We start from the raw sequence: 18,097 nt of genomic DNA on the forward strand, positions 1-18,097 counted from the left end.
GGACTCGCAGGCTTGGGGGGCCTTGGGGGGGCACATCTGTGTTGTGCTGCCCTGAGGGTGGCGGCCCCCCGGTGACAGGTGGGGAGTGGGCTGGACCTCTAGTCTGAACATCTGTATTTTTACATATAAAAAGTAGTGAATGAAGTCTTCCTTCCTGGGATCTTTGGATGTTTAAGGATAAAATATATATAATCCGTGACCTGTCACATTAGACACTTCACAAATATTGGCTTCGATGTTTATGGCATGTTTCAGTCACCACCTGAGTGGGGTCTGTGTGGGCCATGTGTTCGGGATGTACTCCTCAGTTACCAGCCACTGAGCTGCGGGATCGTAAGTGGTGCAGTGAAGCGATGGGGTAAAGGTGGGTCTGGGTGCCAGGAGGAGCCAGGCGTGTGGGCGAGGGGCGCCTCACAGTTGGGAGGAGACTGTCTGCTTCAGGGAGTGAGTCACGGGGGCACGCTCCCGACCACTGTCCAGGACGCCAGCCACTGGCCGCACGCGACCGTGTCAACGCAGATTCATGAAAAGTTAACAAAGCTGAAAATTCAGTCCCTCGGCCACACTGTTCACACTGCAAGTGCTCAGTGGCCACATTGGGCCAGTGGCTGGCGTCCTGGGCAGCGCAGGAAGAGACTGTTTCCGTTATCACAGAAAATTCTGTTGGACGGAGCTGTTGGAGACCATTGAGCACTATTGTGGCAAATATTCTGACGTTTGGCTAAGAATTTTAATTTCTTCCCAGGAGATTCTGATGGGGTCTTGTAGTGGAAGCTTTTTTCTCTGCATGTTCTATATGTGGAGGTGCCAATGCCCTTGGGTCGCAGACTGTCCCGTAGAACAGCTTCTGGAAACGGTGGGGAAGAGCCCAGTGCGAGTCCCCACCACCCACATTCTCTGATCTTCCCACATTTCATCGTGAACCTGTTTAGTCAGAGGAAAGGTGGATGCATTGTAGGCGGGTGCCAACCCGTCTAGAATCTGCAGTGGTTAGCATTTGCCTGTTTGTTTTACCACACATCTGTCCTAGGAAGGCTTTTTGTTCATGGTTTATTCACTGCAAAGCTAGTTTGTGGATTCCTTAGGGACCCAGAAAATGGGAATCCCCAGACCCATTGCAACATTTTCAGTTCCCCTGGGAAATAACTCTCCAGGACCCTCGGCTGGCTCCCAGGCCCCCTGCCTGTGTCTCCCCACCCCGTCTGGGCCCCCCGCCCCGCTCTGGCGGAGATTTCTCATGATACCGTCTCTCGCTGCTTGCCTCTCCAAGCTGCCTCTGTGTGCAGGGCCAGGCAGAAATCCTGGGTCCCGTGTCAGTCACGGTGCCCATGCCCATGTGTGCCTGGTGGGATAAAGGATGAGCTAGAATTTCCCAACCCAGGGCTGTTGCACCACCTTCACCCTCCCAGTGGCTTCTTAAGGGGCAAGTGTGAGTAACCGCATGCTCTGGATCTCCTCACAGGTGGAGCTGGAGGTCACGTTGCCTGGAGAAGGGAAAGACCGCATCTTCAAGGTGTCCATCAAGTGGGTGTCCTGCGTGAGCTTACAGGCGTTACACGATGCACTTTCGGGGCGGCTGCCCAGCGTCCCCTTCGAGACGATCCAGGCCCTGGATGTGGTCATGAGGCATTTGCCATCCATGAGGTGAGGTCCAAGGAAGCGGGAGCATCTGCTTCTGACCCTGAGCATTACCTGGAGAATATGAAATCTCTGTGCAAGGATGAATGAGGTGTTGGAGTCGGGGTGGTGATGGCCATGGATTTCTATGATAGAAATTATAGCAATACTAACATGAAACATTTTTAATATAAAAATAAATCACCACGGGCCCCTGGCTGGCTCAGTCAGTAGAGCACGTGACTCTTGATCTGAGGGTTGTGAGTTCGAGCCCCGTGTTGGGCAGAGATTACTTTAAAAAAAAGGAAATCACTGGAATTCTCAACCTGGAACAAAAAGATGGTCTGCCCGTCTTTGTGCACAGTGGGCATGATTTTTCACTTGCCTGATACTATGAGCATGTTCTGTGTCTGTGGCCTTCACGGGTAGGACTTGTAATAGTAGAGTGATACTCCCAGTATCCTACTTGATGGAGCACCCACAGCATGAAGGACGCTGAGACCGCAGGCGACACGATGCTTCGGACCGTTGGTTTATTCCACAAACCGCCACACTTGAACTTCCTGGGACAGAGGGTGCATGGACACTTGAACGGCTCATACTCTGCCAGGTGGCAGGGCTGCACTGTTTCCTTGTGTCTCAGCCTCGTACGAGCCAGGCCGCTTTGCCACACGCAGACCTCGGGGTCTGATCTGGGACCACCTGCTCTTCCCATGTGTGCAGCACCTGCCGGGGCCTCGGGAACCGTTTGAATGAACCAGTGACAGGAGAAATGAGCCTCCTTGCTGACCTCTCCTTGTACTGACAAAGCTCTAAGATTTGAGGAGGGAGTGGGGCTCCCTTTGTCCCTTTGTAGGGGTGAGAGAAGGTGCTCTGGGGTGCCTCATTGGATTTTAAGGGGACCCTGATGTTCTCAGTCTCCAGACTTGGCGGGGGGCAACCAGATACCGGGCAGGTGTCACTCCTAGCAGGGATCCTCCCCCCGGCCCCCGGGGTATAATCTGCTACTGCTTGGAACTTCTGTTGGCAGGAAGGCAGGTGGGTGCAAAAAAAAAAAAATCTAGAAAGGCAGTTGCCAAAATGTTGAATACATTTTTCAAATGAGTGGCGGAAATTACTGTGATTTTTGTTTTCTGAGTTTTGAATTAATTACCATGTTACTTTTACAATCAGGAGGAAAGTCTCGTTTCATTTTGGAAAAATAATAGAAAAAGTGGCGGAATTAACATGGGTCAGGGGGAGAGAGAGAGGACCATCCCCACCATCCGGTTGATAGTGCAGCCTGTAGGTGGATAATACAACCCCTAAAAGAAGCATCTTCCTTTTGGATCCTTGGTGAGGACGCGTCCTGGGGGACCAGGCACGTTGGTGCAGCTGCTCGGTGTGGCAGGCGGCATCCTGCCCTCCGCGCACTGTGGGCAGCCGGGCCCTGGACGGCGTGCGGGTCTTCCCACACATCCACCTTACCATCCCGCCTGGGAGGCCGAGCTCCCCGCCCCCCCCATATTGAGAGCCTCCCCTGCAGAGGAGCTGCGTGGAGCAGGGAATGGATGCTGGGTTCTACGTCCCAACATGGTCCTGGGCAAAGCAGCCAGGCTCCCAGCCGCCTTGGCCTGATTGCGGCGGCCACTTGGCAGACGCTCCTTCCACCCGTCCCTGCACACGCAGCACTGCGCTGTCCTAGAAAGATGTGAAGCGCTGCGCACAGCTAAGCCCCGGAGGATGAGCATTAAAGTACGGGGTGGGGGGTGGGGAGGGTCAGAAACACGGATGAAGCCAGGGACACCCTGTGCGCCCTGGGCCCTGCACAGCCAGAGCCCGCGTCGGGGATCCAGAAGCACGGTGGGTGGGAGACCAGCTGCTCCCCTGTGCCCCGCGTGCCGAGGCCCTGCGTCCCCAAGGCTGCGCCTTAAACAGTGCTCCCCAGCATCGGCCACGGACGCCTGCAAAGTGCAGTTCGGTCAAAACGGCGGAACCGTTGGCACGTGTGAGTGTTTGCCTGCTTGCTTGTCACGATGAGCAGCAAACTTGGCGTCAGCCTGTTCTTTCTGATCAGACAGGGGGTCTCGTTTCAGGTACACCCCTGTGGGCCGCTCCTTCTTTACAGCGTCCGAGGGCTGCTCCAACCCCCTTGGCGGGGGCCGGGAAGTGTGGTTTGGCTTCCACCAGTCCGTCCGCCCTTCCCTTTGGAAAATGATGTTAAATATCGACGGTAAGCGAAGCCCCAGTCTTTGTCATCGGGGGGGGGGGGGTGGAGCGTCACCGAGGGGCTGAGACCTGGGGGAGCCAGCGCCTGGGTGGCCTCCGCCCGAGCCTCAGATGCTGCCACACCTGGCCTTCCTCACCTGCTTGTGGGACGTGATCCTCAGAACCACCCGCAGGGCCCGCTCCCGAGACTGAGGTTCGGGGCGCTGAGACAGGCCTGCGTCCCTGACTCGTTCCCAGATGCTGCTGCCTCTGTCCACCAGGCAGGGCCAGTGTCTCTGGGGGGTGTGAACTGACCTCCCACCGCTAGGCCCGCCCACCATCTCGCCTTTTCCTTATGCAGCCTGGTTGGTAGGAGTGCGGGATAGCTGGCTAGGGGCCTGCCTGGTCTGTTGCCTTCCGGCTGGTCTCCTCCGGGTTTAGGGTGCCCTGCCCTCTCGGGAGACTCAGGGTTGGATCACGCAAGGAACAGTACGCTTCAGAGAGATCTGCACCAGGAGACAGTCAGAAAATCCACAGTCATGGCTGTTGTGATCTGGTGGGGTTTCATTTTAAACCTAATTTTATTCTCAGACGGTGACTTTATCTTTGGGCCCTGAGCAGAGGGAGTATGGGGCAGCCCCCTCTGGCTCTGTCCCACCCTAAGGCCCAGAGGTGGACCCCGGGGATGGGGGAACAGAGCCAGGTGGCCGGCCTGCAAGGGGCACCATTGGGCACATCTCACATCAGCTTTTACTTTTCTCTTTTTCCACCTACAGTCTCAGCAACTGCATTTTATAAGGCACAGCCAGTAATTGAGTTTGTTTGTGAAGTTTTGGATTTTAAAAGTATTGAAGAACAACAGAAACCTCTGACAGATTCCCAAAGGGTAAAGTTTACCAAAGAAATCAAAGGTGGGTTGCTGCCTTGCGTGTGAGGCCCTGACTTTCCCCCTCGCTGCACTTCCTGAGCTCCTAAGGGGATGAAGGCGGCGAGAGTGATTAGCCATCCCGAGAATTAGCACAGATTTGAACTAAGCCCATTTCACAGCGCGGGAACAGTGATGTTCTCAGTAAACGGCTTTCCACGGGGTCAGCGACCAGTGCGTGCAAGTCACTGGACTCTCGGAGCAAAGAGCAGCGTGTGGTTGTTACCAGGACCTCATGCTGTTCTGGAATGGGGAGCACGCTTTCATGCCTTGTCCTGGGCACCTACCCACCAAGCCTGCTTTCCACTCAGGGAAACACGGCCCGAGTGCAGTGGCCTGGCTCGGGCCCTTTGGCCCAGCCGCGGAGAGTCGGCCAGCACCTGTCGCCCACGCCCCTCCGCACCTGTCCTCCTCAGGGCTTTCTAAAGGCCATCAGAAGTGCCGGCTGCTAAAAATAGTCCTGGAGGAAGCACAAAGTCTCGCTGAGCCAACATCGTCTCTTTTATCTTTAAGAACTGTGTCCAGCCTCTGGCCTTGGCATTTCGGGGGCAGAAGGCATCCCCGTGGGTGAGCCGGGCCCTGCGCACAGGTCCCCGCACTCAGGGCAAGTGCAGCCCTGCAGCTGCTGCGGAACACCCTCCCCTGGGGTCTGTGGGCTCCAGGGACAGCCGGTGCTCGGGAGGTGGGGCCCACGCTCCGGGCCGGGCCGGGGCTTGACTGTGAGGCCGGGCTGCTCTGTGTTGCCAGGTCTAAAGGTGGAGATAACGCACTGTGGGCAGATGAAGAGGAAATACCGTGTATGCAATGTGACCCGGCGGCCCGCCAGCCACCAAACGTAAATGGCCTTACCCCCCCCCCCCCGGACCCACTCTCCGCGGTCCCTCTGATGGCCCACCTCCAGAGCAGTGACCCTCCTGGGAAGGATCATTTCATTCTGGTTCAGAATTCTGGAACCATGCCTTTGCCTCGGTAGAACCAAACTGCATCCAATGAGATAAAATCATGAAATTGCACCGTACGGGGTGGGAAGGGGTTGGTGGCTCCTTGTTGATTTTCCCTCTTGAGTTTTACAGGCGAGAGAGAGTCATTTTTGTTTGTTTTCCCATCCTCAGTGCAGAGCCGGGGCTGGGAGCTAGCGGGGATCAGTAGGCGCCCCCCACCGCCAAGGCGTGGCTACTTCCTTACTTACACTGTAGATCTCTGGGATCTGTGATTGTTGCATGTTACATGCATGTCAGTGTTTTTTATTTCCCAACTCCAGAGATAATACGGAAGTTTAGGAACTACCTGTCCGAAGGGCATGATTGGTTTTGACCCCTGGAAGGTGCTTTGGACATTTGCCCCCACCCCAACCCCCACCCACCTTCTCCAGCCCTCAGCAAGCAGACCGGGGGAGCGGGCTCATGTGGGGTCTGCTGCCTGAGCCCCTTCTTGGCTTCCCTAGATTCCCGCTCCAGCAGGAGAGCGGGCAGACGGTGGAGTGCACGGTGGCCCAGTACTTCAAGGACAGGCACAAGCTGGTTCTGCGCTACCCCCACCTCCCGTGTTTACAAGTCGGACAGGAGCAGAAACACACCTACCTTCCCCTCGAGGCAAGTTCCGTCTCCTGTCCGGGCTGCTCTGGGGCTGGTGGGAGAACTGTGGGCCTCAGGCCAGTGATGCCCCTCGTGCCTGCCTCCCCGAGAATGAAACGGTGTGGTGACTCCCGTGGGATTCGTGGGCCCATTCAGGACGTGCCCGTTGTGCCCAGCAGGCCCTTTGAACAGGGTGGAAGATGCTCAGAAAAGCTACTATTTCTTCACTTACTGTTGGAAAAATCCTGGCCCAGGGAAAGATTAAATGCTAAAGCTGAGGCCCAAGTTTTAACTCTTTTCTGTTAGTGCCTTAAATTCTCTGTACTTGTCCAGCTACCCAAATATCCAGGTGGTTTTCCTGGGCCCTGGTCCAGAAGGCCGGCCTCCTCCCCATCAGCACGCAGCTTCATGCTCCTACGTTGTGAGGTTCCCAGCGCGCACTGGTGCCAGGCCAGGCTCGCCCAGGAGGATCTCTGGTGCCGACCGCGGGCCCTGAGCAGCCCCAATCCTGGAGGGTCGCAGGGATGGCCACCATGGTGTGTGCGGGGCGCCTCGCCATGTGTGGCTAAGAGACCGATGTGTCACAGGCTGAGCCAGGGCACCACGCTCAGCCCCAGACCCCCGCCTGTCCTCCAGCACCGGGGCCAGCGCCCTGTCTCTTCTTTGTAGGTCTGTAACATAGTGGCAGGACAGAGATGTATCAAAAAACTGACCGACAATCAGACCTCAACCATGATCAGAGCGACCGCCAGGTCAGCGCCGGATCGGCAAGAAGAGATTAGCAAGCTGGTGAGCGTCACGTTCCCAGGGCCAGCCTGGGGGTGGGGACACCATGGGGACTGTGGTACATGGTGCCGGGCAAGGGAGCCCCTGGTGCTTGGGACAGACACGGCTTATTTCTTTTTTCCTTTTCAAGATGCGAAGTGCAAGTTTTAATACAGATCCGTATGTTCGTGAATTTGGAATCATGGTCAAGGACGAGATGACAGACGTGACCGGGCGGGTCCTCCAGCCGCCCTCTATCCTCTACGGGGGCAGGGTACGTGGGGGCGGGGTTCGGGGGACACGCCGTGTGTCTGGCAGGTGATGGTGGAGCAGGAACTTTTGACCCCTCGGGTCAGAACCATGCCAGAGGTGTAGACCGTGGCCAAGGTAAGGAATTCTTGCCACTCTAGTCCAAGCCAGTGCACGTTACGGGGCCTCAGTAAGGACTAAGTTGCTGGGCCCTTTCTGAGGATTTTCAGAATAACTTTTATTTTTTCAAAAGGTGATTTTTATTACCCCATTGAAATCTGGAAAGCATTGTTCTTTGGGCACTTTGCCACTGATGAATTATTTTCCAGAAACTTAGACTTCTTTTCTGTTTTTCTAACTTCGGTGTTGGAGGTATTTGGTGACAAACAGAGCTGTTAGTCACTCAGGTTTTGTTTGTTTTTGCTGGTGTAATGCCTGGCTTCATCAGCACATCATAAAGCGATCCTGTCCACTGAGCCCTGCAGAGCTCATGGGAAGGGTCTTCATGCACTTCCTCAGGGCCGGGCCCCCAGACGCGGAGCACGGCTTTACCGGGTGGGTGGCGGGGCCCCGGGGGCCTCAGCCTCACTCATCACGGGCTGCTCACCCACAAGCTCTGATGGAAGATTGGAGTGACTCTGCCTTTTACCCTCGTCCTCAGGACCCATAGCAAGGCCTGGTTTTGTTTGTAGGGTTTTCCCCTTTCTTAGTGTAAAACGTTAAGTTCTGCTTTTTATAATGTTCCAAAGTTCAAAAGGCACAAAGAACTACAGGAGGGGGGCACCTGGCCGGCTCAGGGGGAAGAGCCTGCAAGTCTTGATCCCAGGGTCGTGGGTTTGAGCCCCACGTTGAGCCTGGAGCCTACTTACAAAGCACAACACAGCAAAACAAAGCATTATAGGAAGAAGACTCTTTCCCCAGGTCTCACTTGCTCTCCCAGGAAGTGATTGGTGTTTTATCTTGTAAAGCTGCCCAGGGATTATTCACATGAGTTTTCATCCCTTTTGGTGCAATTAGTAACATTAAATACGCCTCTTTTTACTTGAAACTTTCTCTTAGAGCCCATAGAGGTCTTGGAGATGGTTCCATATGTATGTGACGTGTGGCTTGTTCTTTTGGACTTTCACTGCACGGTATTGTGTGTGGGGGCCCCCATCCTGGTGCCCGCCCTCTGAAGGAGACTTCTGAGCAAGGCTTCCGGGCTCTGAGCTCACTTGTGCACTTGCTATGTCCAGACGCGCTGCAAGCATAGCACCTTTTTGAGCCCTTCTTAAAACCCTAGGAGGAAGAGTGTGTGATTCCCTTTCACAAGTAAGTGGAGAGATGGCTAGAAATAGAGATTTATGTGGCCCTTGGGTGATCAAATCGGGACCGCAAATCTGTCTGCTTATGTCTGTTTCGACTTTCTGACTCAAGAAATACAGGAGTAGTCTGGAAGACAAAATAGCTCTTGTAACCTCATCTTGCAAAAATATTAGAATTGTAGGGATGGGAAGTTTTTGATGCTTCTAAATGAACACATTTTTCCAGATCTCTGAAACATTTTAATGAGAACACACACTTTTCTTCACCTACCCTACTTGTTGTCCATTGTTGGAGCAAGACATTAAATGCCCCCCAGGGGACATTTAGCGATGTCTGGAGGCTGGCATCTGGTGACAAGAACTGCTAACATCCGCAGTGCATAGGACAGTCTGAATGTCAGCGGTGCTGAGGCTGAGAATCGCATGTGTCCTAAGAGCCCATGTCTGCTGAAACCGTGTGTGTGCGTGTGCATGTACGCGTGTGTGTGTGCGCACGCGTGTGTGGGCGTGTGCGTGTGTGGGCGTGTGCACGTGCGTGCACTGAGTCTGGAATACCAGACTGGTGGGGGGCTGTCTCTTACAGAAGCCTGTCTCTAGTAGCAGCAGGGAAATAGTTATAAAAATATCGGAAAGAAAAGAGTTCATTTCTAAAATGTTTGTTTTTTACAATGGGCTTGTGTGACTTTTGTAATAAAAAATGTTTTCCACTAGAAACCCTCCCATAACCAAGTGACAGGAGCTCACGTGCAGCCCGTCCTTTGGTGGTGCCCACAGGCCTGGACAGCCATGCCCCCCGCCGCCAGCCCTCCCCGGAAGGGAGTCCAGGGGTTCCTCTGGTGGTGCTGAGGCCTGGTCCTTTCTGGCTGAGAGAGGACAAACCCCGGTGGATGTGTCCCCTGCTCTGTCTTTACCAGAGGGGGTAGCTTCCGTTCCTTAAACCACGGCAGACAGTGGCGTGAGCAATGCAGGGGTCCTCTCTGGCCCATCTGCTCCCCAGCCAGGACTGGGAGGAGGCACCTTGACTTCTCTCCCCCCCACCCCGCTCCCCGGCTGTCGGCCTGATAAGAGAGGAGGTAGAATAAGTGAGAGCATGTTCTGAACCAACCAGGAAGTTTCCTGTAGCATTCCTCCGGGCTGCCCCTGAGGTTGGGTGGAATTCTGGGCCTCTCTGCTCTCCCTGGCCTGTATCCACCCCTCCCTTCATCGGTCCATCCATCTTCCATCTGTCTACTCATCCACCCCTCCATCTATCCTTCCATTATTCTGTCTGCCCCTCCCTCCATCCATCCTTCCTCCTCTGTCCCCCCATCCGCCCCTCCCTCCATCCATCCTTCCTCTTCTGACCCCATCTGTTCCTCTCTCCATCCATCCTTCCTTCCTCTTCTGTCCCCTCATCTACCCCCCTCCATCCATCCTTCCTTCCTCCTCTGTCCCCCCATCCGCCCTTCTCTCCATCCATCCTTCCTTCTTCCTCTGTCCCCTCATCTGCCCCTGTCTCCATCCATCCTTCTTCTGTCCCCTCATCTGCCCCTCCCTCCATCCTTCCTTCCTTCCTTCCTCCTCTGTTCCTCCATCCATCCTTCCATGCCCCATCTCCCGTCCAGCTCTTCATCTGTCCATCCATCCGTTCTGCAGACGTCTCTGGCCCACTTGCACGGCTGGGCAAGTCAGGGATGGCAGACTACACAAAGGCCCAGTTCTCAGCCTCAGGAGCACCACCTGATCAGGGGACCAGCAGCAGTAGGAAAGTAACACGATCCAGGGTCAGAGGGATGTGTTTCCCATTTTTCCTCACTCTAAACGTCTTGCCATTTGCAGAATAAAGCGATCGCCACCCCTGTCCAGGGCGTGTGGGACATGAGGAACAAGCAGTTTCACACAGGCATTGAGATCAAGGTGTGGGCCATTGCGTGCTTCGCCCCCCAGCGCCAGTGCACAGAAGTCCACCTTAAGTAAGGCTGCTTGAGGGGCAGGTGCACCCGGCCTTGGGTGGGCCAGCCGGGGGGCGGGGGGCGGGGGGCTGGGCAGCTGGGGGGCGCAGCGGGTGTTGATGGTGGGGTTGGTAGGCTTCCCCTGGCAGAGAGCACCTGCCCGGACTCGTGGGCCACCTCGAGGCTGCTGTTAACTTCTCGGACTCATTGGTGGAGGGCGTGTGGAGAAGTAACGCAGATTATATAAGAAATAAAACCGTAAATGAAGAAAAAGCTTGAAAATTAGATGCAAAAGAGAAAATTACATTCAGTTAAGTCAAGTTACTTTTAAAAAAGCCACTTCAGCTTCGTATTTCTCGATCGTCCTGGCCTGGTCCAGGCGTCGGACCCTTTGAAAGTAGCACCATAAACACGCAGCTTCGCCGCTCACGCTTTTGTGCCAAACAGACCTAACAGCGGAAAGAAAGCTTTAGCTTCCCGCCTGTCCCGGTGGAAGCAGGAGGGAACTTGCCCCCAAGCCTGCGGAGTGTAGCTGCTTGACATTCTAGCCGAGGCCGGCTCCGAACGTTCCTGAGCGCAGACGTCAGCGGGCTGGTTCTGTCCAGGTCTTCGGTGGCTCCTTGTCCTGGGCGCCACTAGCAGATGGAGCTGGGAGCACAGAGCAGCTTAGGAGACCAGGTCGCTTGGGCGTGGACCCCGGGCGCCTCTCTCTCTCCAAGTTCTGGCCTTGCCTCCTTCGTTCATTTTGCCTGGAGCTGGACGGCCCCGCGGTGAAGCCGCCTGTGGGTGTGAATGTGGGCGTGCGCACACACACACACACACACGTCTGTTTAGCTGCACTAAAGTATAGGAGGCTGAATGCTGGCTCCCTTGGATCAAGTATCCTTACCTTGCTGTAGAAGGCGATGTTATTTTTATTCCTAAGTTTAAAATAGAAGCTGTTGATCGTCTGCGCCCCTCCCCCCACCGTGGCTCCACCAGGCCCATTGGCAGCTGCTGCTGGTGTGACTCTGCCTGTGGTTGGTTCTGTTCGTCCCCACGGCTGTGTCGTCCAAGTCCGAGTTGTACACCCAAGAATAAAGGGGGCAAATCCAAGGGGACAGTCCGTTCACGGTTTTCCTCCCTTGGACGGTGTTTGGCTTTGAACGGAGTCCTGGGTTCTGTCCCAGAACCTGGACGCTGGTCAGGCCTGCCGAGTGGGCAGCACGGCTCGGTGCATTGCTCCAACAGGACAGCACTTGTCCCTGCACCCTGGGAGTGGCTTTGCGGGGACGGACGTGTGTGCTTAGCGCGTCACTTCTCTTTGAGTTAACACGTTGCCATGGTTCTGTCCAGGTCTTAAACTTAGATTTGGACATCAATAAAAGTGACTTGGGGTTGGGCTGTTAAGGCCGTGCCCTTTACTTGGGGCCTCTGGTTGGTGTGGATTCTTTGGCTCTCGCCATGCATTCGAGTCTGATGAGCCTTCTCCTTCAGATCCTTCACAGAGCAGCTCAGAAAGATCTCGAGGGACGCTGGAATGCCGATCCAGGGCCAGCCGTGCTTCTGTAAATATGCCCAGGGGGCGGATAGCGTGGAGCCCATGTTCAGGCATCTGAAGAATACGTACGCTGGCCTTCAGCTGGTGGTAGTCATCCTGCCTGGCAAGACCCCCGTGTATGGTAAGCCTTTGCTCTCGTGATCCCCGTGGGGGTTTGCTGCGGCCTGGGTCCTTGGTGTTTTTACCACGCTGAGGAGTGCTTGGGCCTGGCCCATTGATCCCGCATCGGAAGCCACGCTTCTTCCCTCCAAGCTACATATCCAAAGAGCAAAGAAGACACCGTCAGTGTTTCTATCCGGAAGTCCCCGGTTTCCACAGGCTGTGTGGGGAACAGCTGACAGTTGCGTCACGGAAGATTCCAGAAACCGAGGGGTGTGGGCCTAGATAGCACTTGGATGTCAGGTGTGCGTGTGCTGTGGATATCGAGGATGCCAGTGTTTTTCTTTTTAACGACGCAAGCTTTTGCTCGTAACCCCGCGCACCATGATAGAAGGCGGCGATCCTAGCCAGGAGTGCCAAGGCCCCTGTGGCAGCCTGGCTCTGCCCATACCGCCCTGCAGCCCTGCAAGTCCCCGAAAGGGTCTTCACTCCGGCCGGAGCAGAACGCAAGCCCTGGGGCCAGACTTTCCCCCGCCTGCCGGTCACCTGCTCTTTCACACGCGTGGCCGCCCACGGGGCTGCCGTGGTGGCGCTTCCGTGCGGGCCTCTGCAGTTTCGGGGTGGGGGGCTGTCAGGGCGAGCGAAGGAAGAGGGGCCGGTGAGAGCTGCCAACGTGTGCATCTTCCGTGCTCCACAGCCGAGGTCAAGCGCGTGGGAGACACGGTGCTGGGGATGGCCACGCAGTGTGTGCAGATGAAGAACGTGCAGAGGACCACGCCACAGACCCTGTCCAACCTCTGCTTGAAGATCAACGTCAAGCTGGGAGGCGTGAACAACATCCTGCTGCCCCAGGGGAGGTAAGCCGGCCCTTCCCCGCGTGCGCAGTGGCTAACAGCACGATTCCCAGTGGGGTCGGGGCAGGGCCCGGGGGTGCCACGTGGGGTCCCGGCGCCAAGCCCTGTCCTGGATGCCGCAAACGCGGGAAGTGCTGCCCGGAGTCTGGGGAACAAGGGGGGTCCTGGAGTGCTGTGGCCAGCTTCCCAGAGCGAGCTGGGGCCAGAGAGGGGCGCAGGGGTCCTGGAACGGGGACGCGGCAGCCGCGCTGTGAAAGGAGTGAGCAGGTCAGCGCCGGAGCGCACCTGGAACGGCTAGGACACGAGCCTCGATGGAGGGACGCACGTCACTGCCCGATGCCGTCAGTGCTGGAACCGAGCCCTGGGAACTGAGAGGCTCCACGGCAGAGCGTGCTGTTGTGGACCCTGGGCCGGGGTCCGGGGCTGGCAGGGGAGCGGTGGGCGGGGCTGTGGGGTCCCCTGGTACTTCTTGGCCCGGCGTGGGGCCCTGGGTGCCCCGGGGGAGGTTAGCTTTTGTCTGCTGCAGCCAGGAGAGACAGATATTGGGGGGGGGGGGGGCGGTTCTTGCTGGAGCCTCTGGGCGTCTGGGTTCGCGTTTGAATGGCAGACGTGGGGAAACGCGGATTGCTTGCCACACTCGCCCTGCAGGTGGAAGGGGCAGTTGTGAGGACAGGAGGCGGTCTGGCTGCTTCTGTGTGCTTGGGGGAGAGGCGGCCATGTGTGCAGAACGCAACAGCCTGCCCCAGGCTCCTCGCGTGGGCACGGCTGGGCCAGCGTCCGAACCCACTTCGGGCCTCGTTAAAGCAGAGGTTCTGACGAGCACATCTGGACTGGGACCCAAGCGTGCACATTGGTAGCGAGCCTACATGCGATGCTGCAGGCCGGGGGCCACACCTCCCGAACTGCGGCTCCCGCCATTGAGTGGAGTTAGCGGGCGGTAGAGCCTGATACGCGTGAACCCGAAGACTGGTTCCTCGCGGTAAGGTTCTGGGAGGAAATGAGGAGCTATCAGGAGCAGGTGGTGAGCTCGAAGTGCTGTTCACCGAGTCAGCAGGTTCTGTGTTTAGTGGGCACCTACTGTGTACCAGGAGTTTGGGCCACAGCAGTGAGCACAGCACCCAGAGTCCCAGCCCTCTGGTGCGGGGACCCACACGCTTGGGGCTTGACAGGCGAGCAGCAGTGACATCATGGCAGGGACAGGAGTTCAGGAGGGTAAGGAGCTGGGGTTTCTATGGTGACCGTCTCGTGGAGAAGGTGGCACTGAGCAGACGGCAGGGGCCAAGGTCGCAGGTGTGTGGGGATGCCTGGGAGAAGGGTGTTCCAGCCCCAGGGCACGGTTTGGGCAAGGGCCCTGGGTGGGAGCCTGCGGGGACGGCTGGGGATTGTTCTAGCAAAGGACGGAGGGCTGGAGGGGCTTGGGGCTCCCTCCGGGCAGGACACAGCCCCTGGAGGTTCCTGTTCTAGAAGGCCGCTCCAGCTCCGAGTGGAATGGGACCAGGAGGCACCTGCGTTGTCTCGGGAGGGATGCTGGCGGTGGGGGTGGGGTGGGTGCCCAGAGATGGTGTTTGGAAGATGGGGCTGCAGGGCCCGCTCTAGAGGTGGGGCCTGCAGGGTCCGGCTGGAGGGGCGTCACGGGTGGGTGAGCAGAAACAGGGATCTGGTATCAGGGTTGTGTGTTTAGGAGTCCCCAGCAGGGAGGTGGTATTGAAAGCCACAAGGCTCCTGCGATTCCACATCCCCCAGGGCAGGGTGTAGAAAGGATGGATGCCAAGCCTGCTGCCCTGGAGAGTTCAGGGGTGAAAGGTCGTGGAGATGGGGAGCCAGCAGTGGAGCCCCAGAAGGGAGGGGAGGAGAGCCAGGCGGGTCCTGGACCCCAAGGGCACTGCGTCTTGTGTCACATGGTGTGGACAGGCCTAGTGAGGAGGTCTGAGTCTCTGCCATGCAGGGGTGGGGGACCTTGTGAAGGGAGTCTTGTTGCCATGGCAGCAGGAAGCCTGGTGGGAGGGGTCCAAGGCTGCTCAGGAGATGGTGAATGGGTTCACCTAATTAGGAGCTTAGTCACAGGGCGGAGCCAGGGACCTGAGGGAGCATGGGGGGGGAGCGTGTCAGGGAGAGGAGTCTGCAGGCAGGTGTGGTTTTCCTGGTTGAAGGTGTGAGTCACAACGGTGGGTGCAGATGCTCCAGGCGTGAGAGTCGGGAGGCGGGGCGCAGTGTCGAGTGGGCTGCGCGGTGCTGGGGAGAACACGGCCGGGGCTGGGCCCTGGAGGCTTACAGAGAAGGGCCACGTCCACGCCAGGGCCCAGAGGCAGGGCCATCAGCATGGCCATGGGCAGCATCTTCCCCCATGCAGGGAGTGCCGGTGAGCCCTGCTTCCGTGTCCCGGGACCCCCAGGTGTAGTTGGAAGCACATTGGGGCTTGAAGGGGGAAGCTGGTCCACGTTTTGTGGACACTGATATGTGGCGTACACACTCGAAGCCCTTCCCCCTACCTCTGGGCTCCGGGTGGAGGGGCTCCGTCCAGCGGGAGGCCCCCTGGGAGCATTCCCCAGTGAGTTCAGCTCCTGGCTGGGCTGGTAAGCTCACGGCACCACTCACCACTGAGCAGGAAGGGGCCCGAACGGCAGCAGCTCCTCGGGAGTGTGGCGGGCCAGGCCCTCTGAAAGCACTTGGCTTGCACTTGCACGTGCTCGTGTAACTGTGCGTTTTGTCTCCATTTTCCAGAAGAGAAAAGTAAGCTGTAGAGAGGGTAAGCTCCAGAACGCAAAGCTAGCAAGTGACCCCATGCTCCCACCCTCCGTGCACACGTCCTCTTCAGGAAAGTTCTGGAACACAGCCCCATTTAAGAGATGAGGAGAAGAAGCCCGTGTTGTGCTTCTCACCTGGGGGAGTGCCCAGGCACGTCGTGGGCAGAGAGCAGGGGTGCTGCTCAACACCCTGCGGGGGGGCGGGGAGAGCCCAGCCGCAAGCTGCCGCCGTGCCGTGGGGGAGACGCCGGGGTGTGTGACTGCAGGTCCGAGGCCGGAACCAAGTATGGGACTCCTACGTGCATTGAGTCTTGCATATATAATCACTGTCTTATAAACACATAACCTGTATACATAGAGAGTTTCAGTAGGTGTGATGACCGTGGAAACTTTCGGGCGTACACAAAGTAGGATCCTCCCTGGCCCAGCCTCAACGCCGTCTGCACCTGACCAGTCTTGGTAGCCCCTGCTCCTCCTGCCCCTGATCCCTGCACCGGGTTATTTGGAAGCAGATCTCAGACCTGGTGTGGCTTTATCAGCCAGGCTCTCTGTAGGGACCATTCAAAGATACGAGGTTTCTTTACAAACACAACCGCAGTGACTTTGCCACACAAGTGATGCTCTTCAGGGCCAGAGGCCTCAGATGGTCCGGCTTCCCTCTGCAGGCCGCCCGTGTTCCAGCAGCCCGTCATCTTTCTGGGGGCCGACGTCACTCACCCGCCCGCTGGGGATGGGAAGAAGCCTTCCATCGCTGCCGTGAGTATCCGAGCCCACCGCTGGGCCGCAGTGGGTGACGTCCTACCATTCGTGGGACCCACGCCCTCGCCAGGCTGCCGGTGGGAGGGTGCGCGGTGCCATGGCAGCGTGGGGCCAGAGCGTCTTCCTAACAACCTTTGTGGTTTACGGAGCAGTTGGTGAAACAGAGTCTCCTGAAAAATAGGTATTTGGAGGGGACTCTGCACGTGGCTAACTGTATCTGAGAAGCGATGAGGTCGTGCTCCCCGGAGGCCCAGCCCAAGCGGACCGGCTCTGGCTGCAGGGGAAGCCAGCTGTGGGGTGGCTCCTGTCCTGGGGGGCCTGGGGGCTCTCTGCCCACTGGGGCAGATACTGCGCAGGATTCGTGTACCCACCTTCTTTATGCTGCACTCCTAAACGTTTCCTATCTTTTGTTACAAAACACTGAATATAAAGTAGTTACGTACACAGGCCAGGGTTCAATGGAGGCCTTGCCCTCGTTCTACCCGTGAGTTCTGTCTGGGCCTCCGGGGGCTTTGCTTCCCAGGCCCTGCACACCTGTGCCCCACTCACGCTCGCTGGCTGTCTCCTGCCCTCGGAGGCTGAGCTGGGCCCCCACTCTGTGCCCCGAGCTGATGGTGCCCGGGAGGGGCAGCTAACGGCCTTTGGTTCAAGAGGACCAGACGAGCATGTACTCAGAAGAGTGTGGACTTGAAATGTGGAATGCAGGGCCAAGGGTGCTCCCTCGGGGCTGTTTGACTGGACACCCCAGGGTTCTGCATCCGGGCAGCCAAGTGGAGGGAAGGAGGCGTGAGGCTCAAGGTTTGTGTCCCCAGCAACCCCAGGGCTGCTATGCATTCTGTCCCGTGCCTGACACCACCTAGGGACGCTTGTCACACTCTCCAGGCTCATTAGAGAATACTGGCATTTTCTGAGCACCTGCTACATGCCAGGCTCCAGGCTGGCTGCGTAACTACAGAGCCATAATCGCGTGGGGTCACTGTTAGTTTCCTCAGTTAACACATGAAGTCCAGAAAGACCAAGCTCCGTTGCTCAAGACAAACAGTAGAAAACGGAGCTAACGACTGCGAGGCTTAGGGCTGGGGCGTGCGCTGTGCAGGGTGTTAGGGGCCACCGTGCCCGCCAGGCCCCTGCAGGTGGGGCTCTGTGCTCATTCCCTCCCTCACAGCAGCCCTGTCTGGAGCAGTCACAGGTGAGCAGTGCCAGCCACCCTCTGGCCGCCCGGGGCTTCCCTCTGAGCCGCACGGGATCCTGAGGTGCGTCCGATCCCCAGCCAGGGAGGCTGGGGTCCCCAGGAGGTACAGGCTTCCCCCGGGTCCGCTGCAGGCCCCCGGCACACAGGGTGTGTCTGGTGTCGTTCAGGGGCTGTGTTCCTCTGTCAGGTTAGCATTCTGTAACGTGAATCCGCCTCCCGGCTCAGCAATCCAGATTACCTCCACTTCCGACCTGGAGTGCGGTTTTTACCTTGTTCGGTATTTCTCAGCCCTTCCTCGTTGATGAGCAGAGCACGGGGCATAGTTGTGTCCCTTGTACTCTGGGCACCTTCGGCATG

General features: G+C 57.5%; 1 protein-coding gene across 6 annotated transcripts in view; it reads left to right on the forward strand.

Moving 5' to 3' along the window:
- AGO2 (argonaute RISC catalytic component 2) overlaps positions 1-18,097 on the forward strand; it is a 111,819-nt gene that overhangs the window by 72,652 nt on the left and 21,070 nt on the right. For all 6 annotated transcript variants that reach the window (XR_010410490.1, XR_010410489.1, XR_010410488.1 and 3 more), the window contains 11 exons: positions 1,463-1,644; positions 3,693-3,829; positions 4,581-4,715; positions 5,477-5,564; positions 6,174-6,321; positions 6,973-7,092; positions 7,220-7,342; positions 10,440-10,573; positions 12,029-12,213; positions 12,889-13,048; positions 16,455-16,545. Coding sequence is in view for 3 of the 6 variants with exons in the window: in XM_064587830.1 (XP_064443900.1) it covers positions 1,463-1,644; positions 3,693-3,829; positions 4,581-4,715; positions 5,477-5,564; positions 6,174-6,321; positions 6,973-7,092; positions 7,220-7,342; positions 10,440-10,573; positions 12,029-12,213; positions 12,889-13,048; positions 16,455-16,545 (1,503 nt within the window). In the remaining 3 variants the exon portion in view is untranslated. The remainder of the gene's footprint in view (positions 1-1,462; positions 1,645-3,692; positions 3,830-4,580; positions 4,716-5,476; positions 5,565-6,173; positions 6,322-6,972; positions 7,093-7,219; positions 7,343-10,439; positions 10,574-12,028; positions 12,214-12,888; positions 13,049-16,454; positions 16,546-18,097) is intronic.

This window comes from Mirounga angustirostris, unplaced genomic scaffold (genome assembly GCF_029215605.1).
Source record: "Mirounga angustirostris isolate CCGP_5_RB_7025 unplaced genomic scaffold, mMirAng1.0.hap1 SCAF_4, whole genome shotgun sequence".
NCBI lineage: Eukaryota > Metazoa > Chordata > Mammalia > Carnivora > Phocidae > Mirounga > Mirounga angustirostris.